The 27295-nt window shown below is 36.4% G+C and overlaps 1 protein-coding gene across 1 annotated transcript; it reads left to right on the top strand.

Annotated features, from left to right (window-relative positions):
* Positions 1-2472: 2472 nt before the first annotated feature.
* LOC106661945 lies at positions 2473-27253 on the top strand. Its single transcript, XM_014385713.2, has 21 exons — positions 2473-2582; positions 7368-7448; positions 7524-7634; positions 7995-8145; positions 9647-9768; positions 9868-9952; positions 10019-10294; positions 10372-10547; positions 10622-10791; positions 11044-11317; positions 13658-13711; positions 16026-16083; positions 16152-16228; positions 17242-17310; positions 17368-17518; positions 17586-17710; positions 22934-23018; positions 23139-23414; positions 23475-23650; positions 26302-26471; positions 26541-27253. Exons 1-21 carry the CDS (start codon positions 2527-2529, stop codon positions 26780-26782), a joined length of 2985 nt encoding a protein of 994 aa, XP_014241199.2. The 5' UTR covers positions 2473-2526; the 3' UTR covers positions 26783-27253.
* Positions 27254-27295: the final 42 nt, after the last annotated feature.

The following is a 27295-nucleotide window of genomic DNA, read 5'->3' as shown; positions in this document are numbered from 1 at the left end:
TTTCACTTTTTCCGACTAATTGAAAATTAGAGTGAAAGAAAGTAACTTTAAAGTACTACCTCAGAATATCTTCTGGCTCTGTGGAAATACACTAGTCAACATTTCAAAATTTGTTTTGCTTACAGTAATTTATAAAATATAGCTGCTTAAACATAATTTTCAATTAGATAATTTTAAAATTCTACCTTTGCCATTAGTAATCATGTTGTGATCTACATACACAGACTAGCAGTGGTATTTATACAAATATCCTAGAACTGAATTATAGACAACTTTTACATATAGAAATTGTGCTTAGAAGAAAATTATCCGACGGATAGTTTGATTCAATGTGAAAGACGAGACAAAAATGACAGTATAATGCAGTTTGATCGTTGCCTATTATTTCCGTCGCATATTTAATACTGACGATGGCGAAAAAGCAAATCGCGTCTGAAAGACCACAAAAATAAGATAGGACTTCGCTGGTTGGCGTCGGTTAAAAAACCCAACAAAATTGACCAAATAACCCTTAGATCGACCACTAAAGATGGCTAAATGCAAAAACACGTCAGGCAAACAGACCAAAACAGCAAGCTAGCCGGACCAGAAAGATTGTAAGTGGACTAATTGTCGATGAAGAAACCTGATTGGGCCGTGTAAACCGGTATTTATTTATTTAACAAATCTAGCTGTTTTTCATGTTATTTTGCATCAAAAACATAGTTTTTTAAATCAAAACAGAGTGAAACATATTTTTTTTAAACATAAATAGAAAAACTTGCGTGGACCATGATGCTCTTGGAAAATGGTTGTGATTTTTTATGTGTTATTTTGTCAATCGTGTCCTTTTTACACATTGATTGACAGACCAAACGGAAGAGAGTAAAAAGACGGACAAAACCGATTAGAAATGACCGAAATACGTACGGTTAAACACGTCGTATAATAAAATCGGAAGAAATAAAGAGTAATAATAAAATTAAATAAAAAATTCAAAATCCTTACCTTAATCCTTAAGTTGACAGACGAAAACGAATAGAAACGACCGAAATATAGGTACAACACCCCGCTGACCTCAATGAGATTTCTAAAACTATTTTAATGAACAGTACAATTATTTCAATTAATTCATCTTTATGTAAGGTGTTGGTTGAAATGAAAAAGCTAGTGTCACAAGCCGGATTCGAACCCACGACCTTCGGCTAAATCGATCCACTCGGACACCAACTCTCCATCTCAACCTTTCGAATTTTTCCTCCTTTTTGCGATTTTTCAAGTGTCCGAATGGATAGTACGAAGTCACGGTAGTTCAAGTGGTTAGGGCAGCGGCGTATTGAGCCGGAGGTCATAGGTTCGAATCCCGCTCGTGACACTGACTTTTTTTATCTCAGCCAATACCTTACATAAAAATTAATTAATTGAAAGATGTTATTTGGTCAATCGGACCACGAAATATAATGGATTTAATAAGTAAAACGAAGTATATCTTCGCTAAAGCTCCCCGTAGCCATTTCTTTTGTGGCCGAGAATCGAATCCTGATGATACATTTGAAAAATGGAAAAAAGGAGGAAAATTGAAGGAGGGGTTGAGGAATCGAAAGGTAGGTTGAGTTGGGAAGTTGGTGCATGAGTGGATCGAAGTCACGCTAGCTCAAGTGGTTAGAGCAGCGCCGTATGTAGCCGAAGGTCGTGGGTTCGAATCCCGCTCGTGACAGTAGCTTTTTCATTTCAACCAATACCTTACATAAAGATTAATTAATTGGAAAAAGTTATCTGGTTAATCGGACCACGAAGTACAATTACTATTTTTTAAGGTTTGTAAGCTGGGCTAGACTCGAATGTTCACAAATCAACCAAAATTTTAACAGAAACGTTTTGAAATGAAAGCACCGCAAAACTTCCGTTGCTTAAATCAGTTAGTTCAGATGTCGAGTCCGATGGGTCAAACCACGGTACCACACTTTTGTTTCGCTTAATTTCACTTTCACATCGAAAACTCGAAAGCCGCATAGAAAATCGGACTTGATCCGGGGTACGTGAACTAGATTCCGACACCTGAGCCCTTCTCGTGGCCACGAGTGCCCTACATCATTCGGGCGCACGTTCCGTCTCATTTCCAAGCTGAAAAAGCGCAGACCATGATTGCGGGTTGCAAACAAACCGTCATTAAAATAAAAGGAAATTATTCTACGTAAATAAAGATGTTTTTGATATAATGGTTATTTAAATTCTCCTATGTTGAAGTAATTAATCAACACAATAATGAAGACTGAAATCTAAGGAACAAATTTGTTTTCACGTGCCGAAATTTTAATTACATTCTTTCATACAAGGGGAAAATCCCAAATGACGTCTATTTATGTTAAACATTTCGATAATAAGTAATAAAGGCTGTTTGATTTTCGTGAGAGGTTGCCCATTGATAAGTTATCCCCGCCACTTCAAACAAAAGGTATTTCCCTATTTAAGATATATATTAATTAAATATCTGTTTGTGTATTGTCATTCTTCTTGTGAATCAGTCGTGAATCAATCAACAGCTCGATGCCGACCAAATCCAAAACTAGTGGATACTCGAGCGAAAAAAATTGCTATATATTGTAAGTCGAAAATTCAAAGTATATATAATCGTTAATGTTGTATTAAAAAATGTAAAAATTGTATTATTTAATTTAGGTATTTATAGCAGGGTAATTCAATTCAAAAAAATACATTAATCGTTATATAATCATTTATATGCATTATAAATCATTAAAGTACAATTCGACTTATAAAAACGGAACTTTCTTACGTTCTAACCCACTTGAAAGCAGGAATTATTTCTTAATTTATACGCGCAATGAAATAATAATTTTATGTTAGCCACTTTTGAATTGAATATTGCTCAGGTTCCTTTTCCAGTCCCTGATTAAGGTGTAGCATTGTCATTGCAAGTGAAAGGTAGGGACAATTAGACTTTTTCAATGCAGTCGATCACAGTGTTACATGTACTAGAATGATTTTAGACAGGTACTTACGAAGACTGGTCGACTTATAGAAGAATGGAATTGTCCGGGTTCATAATTCAACTATGTAACTTACAAATTTAAAAATAATAAGTAAACGCTTGTCAACTTATTTTTTAAATAATATATTTAGTGAATATGAGAACGAGAAATGATCCAAAATTGTAAGATTTCTTCTTGAGGGGGGATGAATATGTCATTTAGTCGTTCAAACGATACCCACAAAAGGAAGGACTAGGAAAAGGCGACCCAACTATACTCGCAGAATTATTTCATCAAAACTTTAAAAAGAAAACCTTTTCCGAAACTCTTGCAAAATATATTGAACACATATACAGATACATTTATGACATACAGCATTAACAAAACTGAACATTATAAAATGAAACATCACCGCATAAAAACTGACAACTCCAGTTGGTGTGAAGGTTGATGGACCTGTAATTTGATCATTTCTGATAATTTTTGCTTGTCAGATACTTTTCGCCATCATCAGTCGGTGTCACTGGGATATTTGTTGAGTACAGGACATTATATGTTTTTTTTTTTTTTTAAATGATGGCTATCGATAATACCGTCATGTCAGCCTCCAATTCGCTGTGAGGGCCATTGGGGTACTCGATAATCCACAATCGGCCATTTTACTTATTTACTTAAACAGACACACAACTATATACATAAAATTACATACTTACAGTGTATGTATGCATTCATTCATACAATAATACAATATTTACACTCTAAATAACACCTCTGTTTCCTTTAAAAATCAGAACAGGGGACCCAACAACACACTCACAAACTGCCTTAATAATAGGTGCTGTGCCTACTCGCTCCCTATAAGGACACAAGGCTTGGCACTCCTCGACCAAGTGTGACACGCTGAGCAACCTTTCTCTACTAGCGGGACACATACGCGGGTTTGCCCCAAATGCATGTGTACGTTCAGTTGCGTGCCTGTCCTCAAACGGGTATTCCTTTCTTGCGTTTCAGGAAATCTGTAAGTTATCGCTCAGTCGTGCTCTTGACCGCAAGAGATTCTAGGACGATCTGGCTCATTGATGATTTTTATTCATTATTTATTTGTATTATGAGTTTATTACGTTCTTTATTGCTCGTATAGTATCACCGGGCCGGATCGCGGTGTTTGGTTGGAGGACGAGACGTCCCAGCTTTCGCCGCCTCGACTGCACGTTCGTTGTCCCTCCAGCAAAACGTGCCTAGGTACCCAGAAGACTACCACCGTTTTTCCGAGGCGCTACAATTCAGCCTATCTTTCTAATAAGAGCACGACAAGACTAGGTGTAATTGTCTTACCAAGAATTGGCGTTTGGCGGACTAGGTTGTTATTTGTGATGAATCCGACTCCCCCAAGGAAAGCGTCCGAACGAAACAGCGAGAATATGCAAACCGTTAGGTTTATGACCACACAAACCTTAAGAAGAAATCTCACAACTCTTTTTGTGTTTATATTTTATGTCTAAAGGGGTTTGATTGTTTTAAATCAAGTATGTATTCAGCATACTTGAAAATAGTACGTTTTAAAGCCATGAGTGAAAGGACAGTCTTGTTACGACACTCGTCGTTAAGTGCTTTTCCGTTTTCGTTCCAGTGTCGATTCGACGACCGATGAAGAATGGAATTGCGTTAATAATTAAGAAAGTCATAATTCCAGAGCTCTGCACGGGTTTCTCGATGTTGCTTAATATACTGGATAGGCCACGAAAACGACGACAGCTTCAAATGACAGTGTAATGTGGCCAGCATTCTGGAGATTGCACGTCCAATTTGGACCATCGTGTTCATCAGCTGTTGACGGTAAAATGTTACCTCATACGTGAAACCTAAACGTAGTTACAAGGAGGTTCACATCACAAACAGGCTAAGCACGAATTCATTTTTGACCCAGTTAACAACGAAACCGGGTTTAAAAAAAAATGCTGTACATTACATCTAGGATTTAAAGAAACATAAATAGAAAAATCTCGACCAATCCGAATTTCAAAGAATCAATCGAAATATTCAATTTATACAGGTTTCAAATCATCGAGGGTTCGATTTAACGAGAATATTGATAATAAGATTAGATTTATAGAAGATTTATTTTAAACTTCACTTGGAATTCCCACGGCGTTTTCCCTTCTACTATCGGATTTTCAGCACCAAATGATTTATATTTCTTTTGGAACACATAACTGAATTTTAAGCGTGGACATGCAAAAAGTCCACTGGCTATTAATATGTTTGATAAATAGTTTTGTTTCATCTATGTACATTCGGTGAAACATACAATAGAGCATCTAATAATTTTAATTTCAGATTAAACTTATGAATTTCATTATATTTCGTGGTCCGATTGACCAAATAACATCTTTCAATTAATTAATCTTTATGTAAGGTATTGGCTAAGATAAAAAAGCCAGTGTCACGAGCGGGATTCGAACCTATGACCTTCGGCTCAATACGCCGCTGCTCTACCAATTGAGCTATCGTGACCTCGATCCTCTCGGACACCAACTCTATTACACAATAAAACGGTTGCGTGAATACTTTAAATGTAAAATTGCTAATAAGGGGTAGCAAAACTGTTCAGCAAACCCGCGTAAGCCTGTAAATAATAATTAACATACCGTTGTATGTAGATAAAATTCTTTGTAATAAATTCGAATTAAAAATACTCTCTTTGTAAAAAAATTATACAGTGCGCGTTTTGCACTTAGTTATTTAGTTTTTAAGTACTATTTCCTTGAGCTATGGCAAATGGTTAGGGCAGCGACGTATTGAGCCGAAGGTCATAGGTTAGAATCCCGCTAGTGACACTGACTTTTTTATCTCAACCTATACCTTACATAAAAATTAATTAGTTGAAAGATGTTATGGTCAATAGGACCGCGATTAATTAATTAATTTAATAAGTTAAACGAAGTATATCTTCACTAAAGCTCTCCGTGGCCATTTTATTTGTCGCCGAGAATCAAATAGATTACACGGCATTTGAAAAAGAGGGACAATTCAAAAGGTTGGTTTGAGGTGGGAAGTTGGTGTCCGAGTGGATTGAAGACACGATAGTTCAAGTGGTAGAGCAGCGGCGTATTTAGCCGAAAGTCGAGGGTTCGAATCCCTCTCGTAACACTGACTTTTTTATCTCAACCAATACCTTACTTAAAGATTAATAAATTAAACTTATGGTTAAGAACTTCATAAAAATTATGATTTATCTACTTTTCTCTTTTGGAATTAACAATTTAAGGCTATTTAGTTTCCGATTTTTTTTTTTAAACGCGATAAACAGTCATGTCGTATTTTAAAATAGGAAGCGCACAGATAATAAAATAGGTAAATGAGTAAAAATTACAATTTGTAAAAATGTTTGAAAATAAGAAAGGTTTTTTTTGCAATGTTATAATCTTAATTTTTTTTATAGGTAGCAAGAATGTTGAGAATGCGTTATATCCTGCCATTTTTATATATATATTTTTTTTTAATGTAAACATGAATTTTACTCAAAGCCACACAAACAAAAAACGGTTAAAGATAAAGCTACAGATTATGTAATAACTTGTGTAATACTGAAACCAAAAAAATCGTTGTGATTGATTACTTCTGGCCGTCCACGATGCTTAATGGTACGTATTACCCCAGAACACTCGAAACGCTCAAGAGGCCAGTTCGAGTGTTTTCTACAAACCGACCCGCGTTTCGGGTATTGACATACGTGAGTGAATGTCGGACACTTTCTTCCAAATGATCTCCGTATGTCGATTAGCGTCGATTAGCGTCGATTTGCTCGGCACCCGTACGATTCGGACATTTAACAGCCGCACAGTCGGTTAGCTGCGATCGCCTGCTTTCCCTTTTTCGATTTCCGACGCCAAGAACCGACTCAGGATCTAATTTAAAAGTGACGATGAAATTATCGCAGACGTACTGCACTGAATTAATTCGGGTTTTTCCGTTTCCCGTAACGGAAAATGTTGCGGCCTGGAACGAATCGTACTTTCCTTTTTAGACGAGAAAGAAAATTAAACATTCTTGTAGCCTTATCTCAAGAGCAAAGACGGCCGCCGTCCGCAACTCGACCTTACAGTTCTTCCTGGTCCGCCTATCCTCGCTAGGTCACTGTTTAAATCTTATAAGTAGTTACTATACATATATGAAACCGGACAAACTAATATCTACAATACAATACCACCAACAATTCTATGTAAAACAAATTTGCTTTTGTTTCACCCTCTTGGTACATCATTCAAAGACAATCAGAAGGATCATTAGCAATGATCTATTCGACCTTTGTAAGAGTCGTAATATCCACTCATTAGTTTTATGTTTTATACTTTTATTTTTTGATCATGTTAATTATAGTTGTGTTTCCTTTTACAGAAACATGAATAAGGAGATGGCGATGGAAAAAATTCCATCTGTGATAAATATGAACGGCGACCACCTCAACACGTCCTCAACGTAAGCAGCCCTGTTTTTTTAATCAATTCTTTTATTAACAATAGTCACCCTTTATAAAATTTTGATGTGTTTCAGATTGAAACTAGCTGACAACGATGTCATTCAGAAAAAAGATCTTAGCATGAATAAGTCAGAGACAGATCTTTATGATCCTTTCAACAACAGAGACAAAACCAATGCAACCTCGTAAGTTCGAAAATATATATTTCTTATTATTTCCTGACCATCGAAGATTATCTGTATTTTCAAACAGATATCGCGGAAAAGATCGGCAGGGAAAGAATTCATACTTGAATGTCCTGCCTTTCTCGAATCTCGATTGACATTGATATTTGGGTCGGAAAGAGCATTCCACTTTCTTACGTTCACAAATCTCAGTTGAACTTATTTGATGGACGTTTTCAAGAAACGCGATTTTTTACCTACTTATTACTTGCTTATAAGTCAAGCTCTTGTACACCACCAGACCGTGTCCGATAGGTTATTACATGAAATAATCATTACGGTCTTGCATTTTGATTTTTAAACAACTGAATTTCTTCTCAGTGATTCGGGCGCGTTGCTGCATCTTTTGAAAAGCAGCCTTGGGTCTGGAATTCTCGCGATGCCTGGCGCTTTCAAGCACGGAGGGCTCCTCTTCAGCGTAGTCGGGACTTTCGTCGTCGGCTTCATTTGTACACACTGCGTTCATTTGTTGGTAAGTAAGAAATTCTAGAGTTGATCATGGGTATTGGTCTGCGAGTCGGTGAACTCATGCTGAACCTGGTTTTTTGACTAACGCGTTTTTTGAATAACTCAAAAGACACGCGAGTGGAGACAGACCCAATAAGTAACCCTGAGCCGGTTCAACATAACAAATTCTAGTTACTTTCCCTATAAAATATACATATATGTTAAAAAAATTAATTATGAAGTAGTTTCTATTAATGGTATTTATCCGTCTGGTGATTTAAAAGTCTTTGAGTTCAAATTCCCGTAATACGTGTTTGAGCAGTAGGTCGCTTTTAGTATAAAAAAAGCTGTTATCAAGGACACATAAAGAGTAAAGGCGCTCACTCCTTTGAAAAATGAACAAAGGAACCTTGGAAATAGTCTTCGCTACCATTCTTAGATTTAACAAATTAGTTTGATAGATTATTGATTGAAATTAAAATTTAAACCGATAATAACTCATTAATAAAGGAGACTTTTTGGGTCGGTGTCATTATCACTTAGTCACAATTGACCAGGCTAGGTTTTTAACGTTGCTCAAGCTCATCTTTCCAATTGAGGTGAGCTAATGTTGCTCAAAGAGGTTGCAGCAACATTTGAAGGATTTTATTCAATGTAATCGCCCAATCTATTGAATCATTCATAAATTATTGACCCTGATGCTGATCTGGGCCAATCTTGGAAATTTCGACATATTCAACACAGATCGGTTTATAACGGAATCCATAATTTTTCGCACCTTATTTAGGATAAACCTGTTTGTTGAAATTTGGTTAAATTCATACAGTTAAAGCATTTATGAAAATCGTCGACCTCTTAAAACTTTTTTTTTTATTTAGAAGTTTTTTAAAAATATTTTTCTATGAAGCTTTAATTGCTAGAACAGTTATACTATGTGATTTTTACCTACTCCTATAACGTTTTTCAAAATTCTGATTGTTGAGCCTGTTAAATAATAAAAAATACGAATGATTTGGAATGGCCTTTCACTGGACTTGGTGGGTGCTGATATGAAATCCAACTTTAAAATTTCTTGTATGGGGGTCGGTGGCCGCAATGGTTTAGATGCTGACACAGAATTCAACACTGTAAGTTAAAGGTCCTGGGTTCGAATCCAGCCCTGCATTCAAATCCTTCATACTTATAACTGGGATTTTTATTCCAAAGCCACCAGTGCTCCAAGGGTTAGTATAACCTCGTAATTGAAATAACCTCTTTTAAAAAAAAAATCTTGTATATATTATTGATGTTAATTTTCCTGCGATATTATTTATTTTCATGCTGCACCACCAATGAGTCACTTATTTAGTCTGCCTTCACTCATGGGTTGTTGTACTATTCAAACATTTGAGGAGTCAACAATCCCATGAGTGAAGACGGACCCAATGCTCAATCATTCACCGATTCGCAGACCAACACTCAATATCAACTCTTATTTATTTTATTCTACTGGAATATATTTTGAGAAATAACATATTCACCTGCAGGTATATTGTTCACAACTTTTGTCTACAAGAGTCAAAAGGCCGTCACTGGGGTTTGCCGAAACAGCAGAAGTCGCATTTCAAACCGGACCAGAAAGGATGAGGAAATATTCAAAAATTGCCAAGTAATTATTTATTTATGCTTGAATTTATACTCTAAACCCTTTCATAGACTGGTGACTAAATAATTAATTTAAATAAATAATAAAAATAATTTTTTTCAGGGAGTTTGTCCGAGCATCATTATTTGCAACATACTATTTTGGGAATACAGTATATGTTGTTTTTATAGCTGCTTCCTTCCAACAGGTAAACAATTTTGTTCAGTTTATAAGACAATTTTTAAAATATTAAACAATACTTTGTTTCATACAGGTTATAGAAAATCATTTAGGATGCACGGTAAACATAAGACTTTACATTCTTGTGCTCGCACTGCCTCTGATTCCTCTTGGTATCATAAGGTCGTTGAAATATCTGGTTCCGTTTTCTGCAATGGCGACCGCTTTTGTCATGTTTGGCCTCTCCATAACATTGTACTACACATTTGATAAAATACCAAGTTTGGACTCTGTTCATTATGTGACTAAAGCAGAACACTGGCCTCTGTTTTTCGCAACTGTTCTCTTTGCCATGGAAGGAATTGGCACTGTATGTACTTTTTTCCTGCTTGCAAGTTGAAAATTGACCCTTATTGAATTACCCTTATTGTAAATAATTTTTTGTAGGTCTTGCCAATAGAAAACTCCATGCATAACCCTCATCACTTCCTCGGCTGTCCTGGGGTCTTAAACATTGCTATGTCAGTGGTTGTTGTGCTCTATGCAACTGTTGGCTTCTTTGGCTATCTCCGCTTTGGTGAAGCAACTGACGGAAGTGTGACATTAAATCTTCCAACCACGTTGTAAGTTGAATATACAAAATTATTATAAAATATCAATTATTTAATTTGTTGACTAATTTCTCTTACTGCATCAGATTGGCTGAATCTGTCAAGATCCTGGTCGCTCTCTCAATTCTCTTCACCTACGGCCTTCAGTTTTCTGTACCATCTGAAATCGCATGGAACATCATTGGACCACACATCAAAGAAAAATATCACACTTTGGGCTATTATTTCATGCGTGGAACAATGATCATGGGAACAGGTAAATTATATTTTTTACTTTGTTGTGAATATGAATCTGCTGCATTTATGAAATATGACTCGATGCAGTAAGTGTTTAGATAGCTATCATTATATACACTAACAGTCCTTTAATTCTTAGAACAAATTTTTGTTTTGAACAAATTTTTACCACATGGAAGAGGACTGTATAGAAAAATATATTTTGTGAATCATCTTTCCATAAGAGTTATTGTTTATATTGAAGTTGCTAATATTAATATGTTTGTTTTAGTTCTTATTGCCATCATCGTTCCCAATTTGAGTCCATTCATCTCGCTAGTTGGTGCTGTTTGCTTCTCAATTCTTGGCTTGTTTTGCCCCGCATTTATCGAATTGATAGCACTTTACGACGAAGGCTACGGCAGGTACAACTGGAAAAAATGGAAAGACATTTTCATCATTGTGCTCGCTGCAGTCGCCCTCGTCTCTGGCGCTTATGGAAGCATACTCGAGATCATCGACAGCTATGAGAATCCAAAACAGGGAAATTTAACAGTCTCTTGTTTTTGATTATTTTTATATCAAAATTTTGTGATAAGAATAAGATTTTATAATTTTTTTTATAAAACATAATCATGTTCCTGGATTGTTTCCTAATTGATATTTGTAAAATTATTTATTTTTTTATCAATTTTACAAAAAGATTCATGCAAAATGTGATTAGGATAATTTTCCTCTACCTATCTCCCACTATTTTTTTCCCTTCAATTTCTTTTCCTCTATTAAAATGTTCACTCTATGTGAATTTAAATCTCAATTTGATTGTTACAATTTTAGTGGAGGTTCGGCCATCTTACCAGATTTTAATTTACTCTGTGATATTATAATAATAGAATAGAAGCTTAGATTTAAATATTATTGTATATTTTAATTAATTTAACATTTTCACTTCTTTCTTAAAATTAAAAATAATTTTAATTTATTTTTCTTTTAAAGGGTCAAGTAGATTATGATGTACTTATAAATATTTAGTTACCACATTATCAAGTTACTTATTTTATTTAATTTTTCTATTTGTATTTTTTATTTTATTGAATTGATTGTATAGTAAGAGTATTCCAATTGACCAAAAGTACTACCATCCCAGATTTTTAGGTTTTAAATTAAATTGTAAATAAGATAATCTCTTTCTACATGTACATATGTCAAACATGTAAATAAACACAATTTGTAGAATGTTTTTTGTTAAAAATATATATATTTATATATTATTGAGTTCGTGAAATATCGGCAAATTGTGATAAACAGTGCAGTAAAGAAAATTTAATAAACAGTTAATTGTAAATGCTATGTTTAATTAATTCATGTCCTACCCTCTGTAATTATTAGAAAAAAATCCTGAATCTTTTTAACAATTTATAAATCTCTTTATAAATCTAATTTCAACTATTTTTATTTCTCCTATTACCATAGAAGAAATGTTATATTTATGTCACATGAACTACAAGGAAATAAATATACAATTAGATGTACTAAAAAAGGTAAAAGTAATTGATAGCACAGTAAACAGGACAACCTTCCTTCTACGTTTCAAAATATCCTACAACCTGGCAATTTTTTATATCTAATAGAAATGCTTAATTATTGATTAAACTAAATGGAATAGAAAACAAAAACGAATACAATTATTGAAATCATATCAATAAGCACTTATTGTACAAGATGTGCATTGATTTAAGCGAACATGTCATATTGGTTATCTTTCTTGATTTATCTCAGTGCTTAAGCCATTTAGTAAAGCAAAATATGGTGCCAAAAAAATTAGGAACCAATTAAATCTTACAAAATCAGCCCTAGTGTGTACGTAATAATGTATGAGACTGTACCATCATCCTGAATAAATATCAGTTACTTCTACAACCTAAATTGTGTGTCTCGACAAGAGACTTACAGGAATGAGCACATAAAAGCTTTATTACTAATGTCTGCAATAAAATTGAGGCATATTATTAAGCATCTTCTGCAAAGAAGTCTATTCACTGATTTGGCCTATGAGACTTTACAGTGGTTCAGTCCTTGGTGCCAAGTGAAAAATTAAAACCACCCAAAATCTCATTTTAAGTTTCATAACCCAGCGCTCAAGAAAGATATGGATGTAAAGTGACCACAGTTATCAAATAACCTGCGGATAACCATAAACCATTCAAAACTAGCCAAACCCAAATCTCAGAGGCATAGATAAAATATATAATATTCATATCCTGTACTTTTACCAATTTTTTACGTTTATTTATTTTGAATATTTTTTTAATTTTATTAAAATTATTTCTCTTCAACTATTTTGTACATATTTAGTACATTAATACAAAAAATTATGATTTACTAGAAAAAGAAAAAAATGACCATGAAAAAAACTAATAAAAGTTGTTCTTTTTTTTTATGTGGTGTTCTTCTGCCACGTTACTTCTCTATGTTTAATAGTTGTTTCTTTTTACAATTTAACAACATGTAATGTAATTGAGTACAAATGAAGCTTCAAATAAATAATAAACTTACAATTTTGTGCACACGAATATTGAGCATTGAAAGGATTTGGCATATTACTAGGTTCGTGATTGTTTGGGGTTAGCTTGTTTTCTCAAAGAATTTATCAAAATTTTAAGTAAATATTATGAAAATAAACGGAAATAGCTAAGTACTTCAATACAAGTACTTCTTTGATCAATTCATAGTGAAGTAAATTCTGATTGTTGTGTAAACCAACCTTTGTTACATTTATATAAATAATGGAAAAACAGAAAAATCATAGACGCCAAGAGGAAATAATTTGTTTCCCTAGAGAATGCAGTTTTTATTATTATTATTTAAATTCATTGGAATAGAAAATCATTTTGATTTGTTTATAGGATTTCACCGAGCTTTTTAGCAAATTATGAAGGAGACATCTTGGACCAGCTACGGTAAAATAAAATTTCTCCCAGATCTCCCCCCCCCTAAGAATTGATTCAATATTCAACTAATTAGCGGTTAGCGGTGGTTATAAATGAGATTTTTTAAAATAATTAGATCTAGATAATGATAAAAAAGCTCAGTGGAACTCAGTCTTATTGAGAATTGAATTAAACAACAATCATTAAGGAGATCCATAAGCATGGTTATCCATTTGGGGAAATTGCTGTTTGTGAACTACAGGGCAATGCAACCTGCTCCACTACAGCAATGGAAATTGCACTCAATCTCCCACCCTTACATGTTTAGGTAAAAAAGGTGGCTTTTGAGCTTCAACAGACTCCTTAGATATAAGGAAATAAACCAGATCTAAAGAATAGTCACCACAAAATTCTACAAAGAATTAAAATAATTGAGATGGCTACAATGGTGTCTGACAAAATGGGAGAAAAGCTCAACTTTGACAGACCCTTCCAAGTGGACATAGGGATAGGCGATAGAGACTTTTGGAAGAAAGCTGGACCCAAGTTTCAATAATATAGTTATTATTATATTATAGTACCCCCCTTTATAGTACATATAGTACACAGATGGATAAAATGGAACAGGTAGTGGGCATAGGGTTAAAAGGGCCGAATTACCCCCTAGCGAAGCCCCTTGAACTAACCCCAACGATTTTCCAAACTAAAGTTCATGGATTACAACTATGTGCACGCGAGCAAATAAAAAATATAAAAGGTGCACTGATATACATACTCTCAGACAGCCAGGCAGCCATAAAGGCACTAAATGCGTATGCTATCAACTTCAAACTTGTCTGGGAATGCCAAAACTGCCTAATGACTGGGAAAGCAAAACAAGAAAACTTTGGTTCCCAACGGGAAAGTTGGTTCCCGGAATAGAAGGAAATGAACAGCAAACCAAATACCCAAAAAAGGGCAACCCTCTCACCCATCAGAACTAGGTACCCCGGAATGTGTGCTTAAGTTGGAATAGAAAAATGGATTGAGACAGAAAAATTCAAACACTCCACATATGAGACAAGAGAGCTTTATACAGCTAAGAGATTTATAACCATTTCAAAACGGAAGACAAAATAAGACCTCTGTCTCAGCAGATAGGATTTGAGGAGGTTTATAAGCCTCTATATCGGCCACTGTCCTCTTAACTATCCACCTTAAGAAGATGGACAAGGCTGGAACGAAAACATGCCTGATCTATCAGGAGGAGCCAGAGACATCGTCACATTTCCTTTCCGAATGTAAAGCCCGTTTACGGTACAGCCATTTCGATGGGATATTCGTCATACCCAAAAAGATCCATGAAGGCGCACCAAGGAAAGTGCTCAATTTTATAAGGAATAGCGCACTTTCCAAGGTATGAGCCATAGGGGTTCCACGATAGACCTATTTAGATCGCAATGGAGGAAGAAACTCAATCAAATCCCCCCCCCCCAAAAAAAAAAGTTTATGACCCGTTTTCTCAAAACTCAAATGATACCTGTGGCAAAATGTCCACAGCCGTTTATTATACAACATATCGAAGAAATAATAAAACTGTAAAAGTAAACAGAGGAGGATTGGCTTGTATGAACGTTAATTATTAGCAGTTGTTAAAAAAAAAATATTTTCATTAAATCTTAAAGCTGGTCGAGATTTTGAAACATAGTTTTAGATGTCACCTACAAAATGTGATAAAAAACTCGGTGGAACTCGGGGATATTTTTGAGTGTTTATAAATGACAATCATTAAAATTTATTATGAAAGAAATTAAATAACAAATTGCAAAAATTACTATGTACTAAATAAGCCCTTTATTTTGAGATACCTAAGTTAAATTTTTTCTGGAATAAATTCTATTATTGGAATAAATTTTATTCCAGAAAAAATTTAAGAGTAAACAAATTGTAATAATGTATTTTTTTAATTGTTAAATTGTGGGCTCAAAATTAAAATATATTAAAAATTGATTTATCCCTAATATTGTTACCTAAAGATAAAACTTTACCCAAAATTTCAGTTTTTTAGTAGAAGGTTTGATATTGTGTATTAACTCATAATAGCGCGATCTGGCCTATTGGCGGGCCAAATTTTTTGAATTTAGATGCTACGATGAAGTCAGGGTAGACTAAACGCGTTTATGTGCCATTAATCTGTTCGATTGTCAATGTACATAACAATATGTGTTCATTTTCAATTTGACACAAATTTCTTTATCCAAATTTATTTTATTATTCTTTATTCTGACCTTCAACGTGCTCTCTCAAATGTGAATTCACCTACCCTTATCGGCTTTCTCTGGGATGAATACGTCAAACCGTTCAGTTGGCGTCGGGTTCCTCGCTATGTCACGTTGTTTGAACCAAGTGGTAGCCTCGGCCAAGTTAACATAGATATTCATAACAAAAAAGAAATTTCGAAGTAGAAATAATTTAAAATATTCACTTCCAGACCCGACAGGGAAATAAAAAGGCCATGGAGAAAACGACAAACGGCAGGGACATAAAAAATGTCGAAAATTCGTTCACGTAAGTTAGATTTTTCAAATTAGTGTGAATTCTCTGTGGCAGCACAAATGCAATTAAAAGGAAAAATCTGATTATAACGACCTGAGAAAAGCTATATTTATGAAAGTATTCCATCGATTTTTTTTAAGTTTATTTTTTTAACGAGGGTTCGCAACAGCAGAGGTCATATAAACCCTCAGGGTGCCGGTGTTTTTGAGAAAAAGCCCATTTGTAAGAATGCAAGGCGCTGGATTCGAACCCGGGACCTTTACCTTACAGTGATGAGCGCCGTGTCAACGCCTAAACCGTTGCGGCCACCGACGCACCCGAAATCGAGTATTCCACCGACTAATCAGAATTGGTGCAATGCACATAAGTGTGAATGTATTTATTTGCGCCACTGTATTATGGATGTTAGTTTTAGGCTGGATTATAGCTTGCTCGTTGGGGGCTGAAATGACCTAAATTTCGAAAGCTCCCTTTGGAGCTTAATCCCATTGGTTGGGAAACGATGATAGCTAATTATGTTTCCTGAAGTCTGATGTGTAAGGTATCAATGGGTGAGCCTTGTGTGTGATTTATAAAAACTCATTTAAACTGATTTGTTTAATTGTAGTTCACCGAGTGTTTAATACAACATGGCTTACCATGAGAATCAGCTTACCATCTTTTTGTCAAAGAAAAATAATAGCATGGGCTTTATATGATATTTGATGATATTTTCTCATGTTAAGCGCTTGTTAGGAATAGCAATGCAATTTAAGAAGCAAGGTGTTATTTTTTTTTAACACGTAGTAAATGTTTTTATTGGTTCATTAAGCAATTAAAGTTAATCTTTTGTTAGTACAACGGCTTGACTGTGAATATCCTTTGACACACATAACAGATCTCGCCCATCATATGTTCTTTTTAATCCTATTGATCCAGGCGAATTATAGAATTGCCTCAGGTTAAATTGCTCAAAATTCGTGGTTTCGTAAAAACCTACTCGACACCGTTTAATCAGTTCTATTACAGATATCGTTGCATTGCAGGGTGATTTGTTATGACCTGCCAAAAGAAAATGTTGCGGAAACGGCCGAAAATGACAAGCGTAATATTTCGTAAGATATTCGAACGTTTAGTCAAGAAAGGAAGAATTTGTAACATTGTTGTTATAGTGATTTTGTCAGTCTTTTACACGTCCTGAAAAGCAGTTTGGGAACTGGAATTCTCGCGATACCGAACGGCTTCAAGAACGGAGGTATTGTGCTTGGCCTCTTCGGCACGGCCATCATCGGATTTTTATGCGCTCACTGCACTTGTTTGATGGTAAGAATGTCCATAGATGTTTATCTCGTCAGTCTGGATTTTCTTCCTCTATATTTTTTTTTTCAAGGTGCGAACCTCGCAAGAAATGTGCAAACGACTTGGTAAACCGTTTCTCAGCTATTCGGAGACGATCGAGGCCGTCTTTGAAAACTGCGCTAACAAACAGTACAGGAGATTGACCAAAATTGCTAAGTATGAAAACCATGCTAAATACAGCAAAATAAGGATGATCGATATTCATAGTGTTCTAACAATCACTGAATTTCAAATTAAAGAGGGGAACACACTTCCCCGATGCAACGCCATGCGACGCTATCCGATGCTAATCCAATGTCCATTTTTCTATAAGATAGTCTTAAGCCCGAAACACACTTACCCGATGCTACCCGACGCAAATCCAAACTCCGATTTTCCATAAGGTTGCATTACCCCCTTGCACATCTACCCGATGCTATGCCACTGCCACGCTAACCTACCCGACGCTCTGCGATCCCCACTGTCCAGATTTTCCTCGGGTCGCATCGAGTACAGGCGAAGACAAAAGAACCGGACACTCATATTTTTATTCAAACTACATCTGTGATTAAAAATTAATTAGTTTTTATTTAAAAAATTAATTTTAATGGTTTGGCAGAACATTAATCAAAACAACGGAATACGATTTTTTGATATAATGAATTTAACTAACAATTTATTGTACTCGCTTCGGCGGTAAATATACTAAAATTGGAACAATTTATTACACGGTTTTGCTCAAAAATTGAATTAACAATTTATTTCATAAGAAGTCTTTTCAGAGGATCTTCGGAAGAGGTCAAACAGAGAAAACTTCCTTACGGTTTTCGCCGAGCTTTTGACAGTTTTATACTGTCATCTTCAGGGCCTGTTTTATTATCATATAAACAAACAATTAAAACATGAAAAAACAATAATTACAACAATAATTGGATATCTTACTTTAAAACCTTAATAGGAAATTAAACAACATGGTGTTTTGGGCACAGAAGTACATTATGTTTTTTTCGGCTCAGCATCTAAATATTAATTTAAATGGAATACATTAACAATTAAAAATTATAGCTAAAATTACAGTAAAAATAAAGTTAAAAAACGTGGTCGAGAAAGGTTACCTCATATAAGTCTAAAAAACCAATAAAATCCACCTTTTTTTAGTTTTTTTAGAACCTAAACCTTTTTAACCTAACCTTTTTTTAGAACCTACGACCTTGTTGGATTATATTGGATTATATATTGAGAGGAAGCAACTCACATCTAATTTTTTAAAAACAGCAAACATACGGGACAGAAGAATTTCTGGCACCCTTAGATATACTAAATAACTATTTGGAGGTTGTGAGATGCGGTCTGGTGTGACGTAGGTTTTAGCAAAAAACATTTTCTTTGTCGTGCCAACGTTTCGATCTTTATTGAGATCATCTTCAGGGCTCAAAGTGTTTGTTTTCCGTATAGATGTGTCATTCTTGTCTGTCGTGTTGAGAGTGCGCCTCGGCCTGAAAATGGGACAGACAATCCCTGAAGATGATCTCAGTAAAGATCGAAACGTTGGCACGATAAAGAAAATGTTTTCTAAAACCTACGTCACAACCTCCAAATAATCATTAAGTAAGAGTCACTAAACACCACACACATATTAAATAAGTTTCCATCTAGCGCAAGTTCCCTTACAAGTACATTAGGAATCTGGGTAACTTATGGGTCTGTGCTAGGCATTTATCAATGTGTACGGTTGTTGTAACCATAACTGGCCAATTTTTGCTCAAAAAATTTAACTAACAATTTATTTCATGGTTTTGCTCAAAATAATGTATTAAGAACAAAAGAGACGTTGCGATTGTGATATACGCTGTGTGACTATACGTGGCGTGCGCTTGACGTCCCAAAGATGTGCACACCCTACCAACACGTGACAAGACGTCGGGTAGCATCGGGTAGCGTCTTATGACGTTGCATCGGGTGTGTTCCCCGCTCTAACCCAACAGCAACATTAGTATAAACTTCACAAATTTTTGAAATATTTAATGTGTAAGGTAATTGGAAATAATTTGTACGATCAGTTCATGTCCATGTTATAATTGTTTAGAAGTGACCGAGCCTAAACTGTTTTTATTCGATTGAAAACCGTTTAACGTTTTCCTCATTACAAATGCAAAGAAACGATTCTAACTTTTCTTATTTGATTTTGAATTATTTGAATTGGATGGTATTGAGAAAATATGATAATGGTTTTCTTCCTTTCTATATTAATGGGTGTACTTGTACCCTGGGGTATTTCGATACAACTAATTTATGCTTATTTCCCACTTCTACCTGGTCTATAAACGTAATATTTTGCTTTGGATTGTCATTTTCGTGCGTATTTCTCATACATTGTGTATATAATTAATTTTGATGAAGTTATGAAGGATTATTTTCCAAATATGCTGAGTTTGACCAACGAGTTTTTCATTCTTGAGACAAATTAGAAAGAAATCTCAGGAAAAAAAACAGTCGATTTATCGAGCAATACATTCTCTCCTTCAGGATTATGCAACTATAATTTCTGATGATTTAGAGATCGTGAGAAGCGGTCTGGTCTAATGTGGGTTTAGAAAATCATTTTCTTTATCTTGCCAACGTTTCGATCTTTATTGAGATCATCTTCAGGGCCTAGGATTTATAGACATTGTTTAAATTATACAAATACATGTAGGATGTGAAAATGAATTTGTACAATGATGTTCACAAAATAGAAATTTTAGGTTTAATCAAAGTATCTGTATTCACTCAAAGTGTGTTTTTCTGTGTAGATGTGTCATCGTTGTGGCCACTGAAGACGATGTCAATAAAGATCGAAACGTGGTACGATATAGAAAATGTTTTTCTAAACCCACGTCACACCAGACTACATCACACGATCTCTAAATAATCATTAACAAATCAACTGTAAATCAGATCAACTTGACCAGTACATTCTATAACAAATATATATTCACCTCATATTTGATAAATGTAGGACAAGAAAATTATATTTTTTCATCGAAAAAGGGTGTTTTTAATATTTAGCATATTTCCCAATAGTAACATTTCAATTACCGATCAGCAGATCATATTCTTTTAGCTGTTTCTTGATAGTTTCAAAAGTTCCAAACGTATTTTCTAAGGTTTTGTTTTTTTTGTGGGTGGGAGTCGTTAGGATTGTGTGTTCTTGCAGTTAAACATTCTCTAGTATATTCGAACTCTACTATACTGCAAGATTTTCGTTACTTTTGTAGTGGGAACCTACGGTTACCACGTTACCCATTAGGTGCCTCTACCGGTTCTGGCATGGTCTCGCCCTCCATTCTGCAGCGAATCAGAGCAGATCCAATGCGTATATAAGCAGGGGCACTCACTGCCCCACTGGCTTCAGACTCCTCAACCATACAAGGTCTCACCATACCTCCAGACTCGTAAACCCGACGTGGTCTCACTCATACCCTCAGACTGGTCAGCCCGACGAGGTTTCACCAATCACTAATCAACAACTATAGCAGACTCGTCAATCCGACGGGTTCTGGCTTATCACTAATGAAGCACTTACGTCGATGGCAGGGTACTCTCAGCGTTAGCCTCGAACTCTCCTTCTCAACATAGCCGGCTTGGCTACAGGCAAACCGCTGCGCTGGAGTCCATTCAACCGATGAAGTCAGCCGACTGACGGCTCCGGAGCTCAGCCAACTGCTCTCTGCTCTGTCTACAAGCAGAACACACGGTCCCGGCCTCGATACACGGTCTCAACGCCACGCTTCCGAACAACACCGGCCACCAAAAAACTCCCAGCCACTAAAATTTAATAAACGGTCGGATTATTCCAAGGGATTTTCCAGGATCCTTTTCCTTCCTGTTGCAGCGCAGTTATGATCGCTCTGCTTCCTTTACCTTCACTAATTTCGTGGTCCGCTTGACCAATTAATATATTACAGTTAATTAAGGTTTTTAGTTGAGATAAAAAAGGCAATGGCACGAGCGGGATTCGAACCCACGATCTTCGGCTAGATACGCCGCTGCTCTACCACTTGAGCTATCGTGACCTCGATCCACTCGGACACTTACTTTCCATGTCAACCCCACCTTTTGAATTTTTCCTGAAAAACGGCAAAAAGGAGGGAAAATTCAAAAGGTGAAAAGGCAAAGAAAGTGTAAAAAGGTCATTTTTTATGTGTTATGACATTGCAGAGATATACGATGTCAAACTGACTTTCAATTGGCCTTGTCAGTCGTCAAGTTGACCAAATCAAGGCCAATCTTGACAACAGGTACATAATACTCACAATTAACAGAAACTAATAGATTACAAGGTGCAGTGTGTTATGTTTACTATTCTTCCAAAAACTACCAATAATTCGGAATGATAGGTATTTGACGAACGAATTAATATACATATTCACGTTAAATAAAATACACAGCAGCGGAAATCAAGTTGAAACGCAAAGTAATCCAATTTGTAAGCAGTCCTGTAGAGGGCACCGAGACTTATGGAAGAGGAGGATGGTGCCACGAACCTCTGAACTCCCAGAAGCGGGATTTTATATTTTACCATTTTTCCACTTTTAGAGAAGAGAACGTGCCATAAATATGCAAGCAAATTAAACACTAAACAATTTTTATAATGCCGTTTTATAATTACCCACTCGAGTCTTTTTCTTCGATGCCTTTTCATCCTCCTCATAAAATGTACAATGCCTGCTGTACTGAAAAATTAGTACAAACTAAATAATACAAAAAACTAGGCATTTAAAACATTTTATTCTTTACCACAGTCGTATATTTGTGTAGGATTTAGAGGAAAACTGGAATATGAAGATGTTGTAAATACGTACTTAAATAAATTGAAAACAAGAAAAGCATGTCGTAGAATGACATTTGTTACAAACACTATTGCTGGTCATTTGAGTCTTAGCAACTCATAGATCCCTGTTCAAATTTTCTTGGCACCAGGCGGAGCAAAAAGATAAATTATAGCTATAATATGATCATTTATGATCATTTTGGTCTGATTATCCTAGTTGGTTTGTCTACTAGCTTATCGCCGTCATACCCACGACCGAAAACGAGGCAAAGCTGAAACGTCTAACGGACCGAAACAACGACGAAACGACCAAAAAACAGGTTCATCATTCCGCCCATCCCAAAAAGGAAACACACTGTTATGATTCGGTATATGACTTTGCATTTATCAAATTAATCTTTAGTTCTTCTGATGATTTTTTTAAAATCACATTAGTTATGTGTTTTATTACTTACGATTCTTTTCAGTTAATTAAACGATTAAACTGACAGAAACCTCTTACCTACTAATAACTAATCATAAGCAGAATGAACTTATTGCCAATCATTAATTTGTATAAGAAAACTAAAAATATTAATTTGTTTCAGGATATCGGTTGATGTTTTTATATTTTTCACGTATTACGGAACTAACAGTGCATATATAATCCTAGTTGCTCAATCGTACAAGGAGGTAATATGATAAGGACAATGAGGGATCTCAAAACGCGTATGTACTTTTGAGTTCCCTGAATCCTCGATCTCTTCTTTTAGGAAAAGTTGAAGTCTTTAAGTTCTATTGAAAACTTTTCAGATTATCGAGAACCACTTTGATCTGAACCTGGACATAAGGATATACATAATAATTATCGGGATCCCGATATATTTCGTCGGCATTGTCAAGAGCATGAAATACCTGGCCCCGTTTTCCTTCATCGCCAATATTCTGCTGACAGTCGGATTGGCCCTGATATTCCATTTCCTCGTCACAGATATGCCACCTTTGGACAGCCGGCCCTACATCGCGCCGATCAGCAGGATACCCGTCTTCGTCTGCACAGTGCTCTTCGGATTGGAAGGGATAGGAACGGTAAGCAGAATGAAAAAAAAAACACAATCTATTAGACCATGAGCTTTATTGTTATTTTAGATGCTGCCCATAGAAAATTCAATGAGGAATCCGAAACACTTTGTGGGATGCCCGGGTGTCCTGACGATTGCCATGACCATCGTCGTTGTGCTTTACGTGACCGTCGGGTTCTTCGGGTACTTGAAGTTCGGAGAGGAGACCACCGGCAGCATTACCCTCAATCTTCCTGGCGAAGGGTATATCCTCATGTTTTCTTATTTAATTAAAAAAGTTTATATGTTCCTTTTGAAGGTGTTCTAACCGGTGAACTTAACTTATTTTAATTTATTTTATATATAAAGGCGTCAACCGACATAAGGGTTAGTTACACCATGAAAGTCTGGCATGATGTCACTCTTATGGTTAGATTTCGAATTTATATTTTTGAAAATAGATGAGTTTTCTTTCGAAATGTTATCAGCCTGAGAGACAGTGTGGCATATTATAACTTTTCCTATTTTCTTATGCTCTGCAGGCTTTGAGAATATGTTTCACAGTAATGGGCACCAGTAGCCACATATAGTTACCACTTAGATGCCACTACCACTTATGGAATGTTTTCGCCCTCCACTACGCAGCCAATCAGAGTAGAGCCCTTCCGAATATAAGCAGGGGCACTGCCTGCAGACTTCAGGCACGTCAACCCGACGAGGTCTCAGTTGTACTCAAGACTCGTCAACCCAACGACATCTCACCCATGACTAATCAACAACGACAGCACTCGTCTGGCAGGCACCTTAAACAGTCCCATCTTCTCAACCCCATCCAATCTGGCTTCCCCAAGGTTATTCCACCCAATCAGCACTAATAAAAATTACCAGTGACCTCCACTTAGCAATGGACCGACGGAAAGTTACTATACTTGTCCTTCTTGATTTTTCTAAAGCCTTCGATTCTGTCCCTCACTCTTCTCTCCTCTCTAAACTCGAATCTTTTTCCTTCTCCGCCAGCACCATCCGTTGGTTCCACTCCTACCTTACCAATCGCCACCAAGCTGTCTCCCTTCCCAATGGCCTTACCTCCTCCTTCCTCCCTCTAAAATCTGGGGTGCCCCAAGGCTCTAGCATCTCTCCTATCCTTTTTTCCATTTATATCAATGATCTGCCCGACTCCATCCAGTCCTGTAACTATCACCTATATGCCGATGACTCCCAAATATACATATCCTTCCACCCTTCCGATCTTCACTCGGCCACTCTCAAGATCCAAAAAGACCTAAACTCCATCAACGAATGGGCCCATAAAAATTCCCTAGTCCTCAATCCGTCCAAATCCACCGCCATAATTATCGGGTTCAGGCAACTCCTCAATTCCCTCCCCAGCATCCCACCTCTCATGCTAAATAACCATCCCATCCCCTTCTGCTCTTCGGTTAAAAACCTAGGAGTAGTCTTTGACCAAAACTTTTCCTGGCATTCTCACATTTCCCAAATTTCACGCCATTCCATTGCCTCCCTCAGCCTGTTTCGTCGGTCCTCGCTTCTCTTACCTTTCTCCACCCGCCAACTCCTTGTATCTTCCCTTATACTTCCCTTCTTCGATTGTAGCTGTTTGGCATACGGTGGTCTCTCGGAGGGGGAGAACGCGCGATTGAAGCGTATTTTGAATTGTCGCGTAAGATTTGTGTACGGCACCCCACGGGGATCCCGGGTGTCGGGGTTGTATTCCCAACTTTCCTGGCTATTCCCCTCCTTCCGTGCACAGTATTTCCTAGCTTGCTTTCTTTTCCAGTCCATCCACACTCGTCGTCCTCAATCTCCTCAACGAGCTCTCACAAATCTCTAAGGAACGCCGACATCGATGACGACGACATCAAGGGTACTTACAGCATTAGCCTGATTCTTGCTTTCTCAACACAGCCGACTTGGCTATAAACGCCAACTGCTGCTCTCGGCTAATTGCTGCACTCGAGTACCTTCGGCCTCCGTTGAGTCAACGGTTTACTTGGTCACAGACCACTAACGGCACCACGCTCACGGTCTCGGCCTATATCCACCGTCTCGACGCTACGAAACAACACCGGCCCTTTTCAGGTTCACTAAACTCCCAGTCACTAAAGGCACGTTACACACTACCCAGGTAAAAGGATCGTCCTTGGCCACGAGATGGCTATGTGTCCTCTTCTTAAACGAGTTAGAATGGCCTCTTCATGCCTTGAGGATCAAAAAGAAGAACCCGAAGATTTGACTTGGGGTTTAACCTCTCTCTTTTTAGCATTTCTATTTCCAATATTTTCATATCAAACTCGTTGCCACGCTAGCCATATCATTTCTTTCAAGTGAGACATGAAATTCTCATGGGGAGTAAAGCCTGAATGCCATGTTCTATCGTCAGTTTTGTGTTTTTATCCGCTTCTTCATTCATAACCATTCAGGTACTGCTGGACATGCAATGCATATAAAATGTTGTGCACAAAAGGATGGGGGGAAGATGTGTTAATTAACTTTTACGTCAACGGGAGTAAAAATTCGCTTAGAACTGCGCTCTTTTGGAAAAAAATAATGTAAAAAGATCATATTTTGCTTTAAACCAGGTTTGATAAAGTCGGAAACAACCGAACTATACAACCTCTTCAACCTTGACCTGAGAAACAAAACTGCTAATTGAGTTTTATTTATACATACTACCATTTAGAATAACCTTTCTATCCGTGTATAAAGTTTTATTTTACAATGGAAGATTTATTTTGCATAAGTTTTCCTTTAGGAAAATACAATATAATTTTTTAATTTTTGTTTGTTTTTATTTACTTATTTTTTTACGAGGGTTCGCAACGTCATATCAACCCTCTGGATGTCGGTGTTTTTGAAAAAAGATATGTAATTAATTTCGAAGTCGTTAATTTTAGGTTGTCAGAATGGGTTAAGGCACTAGTAGCGATAGCTGTATTTTTTACTTACGGGCTGCAACTGACAGCTTCAGTCAGCATAGTCTGGAGAAGGCTGGAAGGGAAATTTTCGACCGAAAAGAAAACAACGGCCTATTTTATCGTAAGATCTGCAATGATCGTGGGGACAGGTACGACAAACCTATTATGAACTCGATTCGTTGATAATATTTTCTGCGTGAAATTCGTTTCAATTTCAGTTTTGGTCGCTGTCGCCATACCGAACCTCGGCCCTGTTATCTCCCTGATCGGCGCCTTTGGCCTTTCCATGTGCGGCGTGTTTTTTCCGGCTGTTATTGACATCCTCCTCCTCTGGGATACCGGCTACGGCTTCCTGAGATGGAAACTCTTTAAGGACGCTCTTTTGGTCCTGTTGGCGGTTTTCGCCCTATTGGCCGGCACGGTGACCTCTCTCCACGATATCGCGAGGACATACGCATGATCGAGGCTCATAGTTAAAATCGCAGTTCAAAACCAAAGTTACTTTATGACAAATCTATCCTATATCGATAAAAAATATGTATATGTTAATTAACATATCAAACAAGATGATCCGATTAGTTGATGTGTTCATCAAGAAGTTTGTGTATGTTGTCGCTGCATCTTTCCGATGTTCTTTTTAATATTCATTAAAAAGATAAGATCAATATTGAAGTTTGAACTGAACTTTTATTACTCAAGGTGACTAATAAAAGCACAGTTCAAATGCATATTAAACAAACATTAACCAACGAACAAACTGCGGTTAACTAGTAGGCTAGAACCAGTTCGTCAAAAAACCACAATCTCCAGTATAACCTGAGTCAGCCTCCAGCATCAATTAACCCACTTCGTTGAAATACAATTAAGTAACCATAATAAGAGTAGGTCGATCAGGAATGCACTGTACATTATTTTTTTGATATTCGGGAAGTTAGCGCAATTTTTAAATCTTAATAATAAATACAACTATGTA

Source organism: Cimex lectularius, unplaced genomic scaffold (genome assembly GCF_000648675.2).
Source record: "Cimex lectularius strain Harlan isolate CLEC.00 unplaced genomic scaffold, Clec_2.1 scaffold268, whole genome shotgun sequence".
Lineage (NCBI taxonomy): Eukaryota > Metazoa > Arthropoda > Insecta > Hemiptera > Cimicidae > Cimex > Cimex lectularius.
Note: the sequence above shows the minus strand (reverse complement) of the source record. Positions and strands in the feature narration are given on the sequence as shown.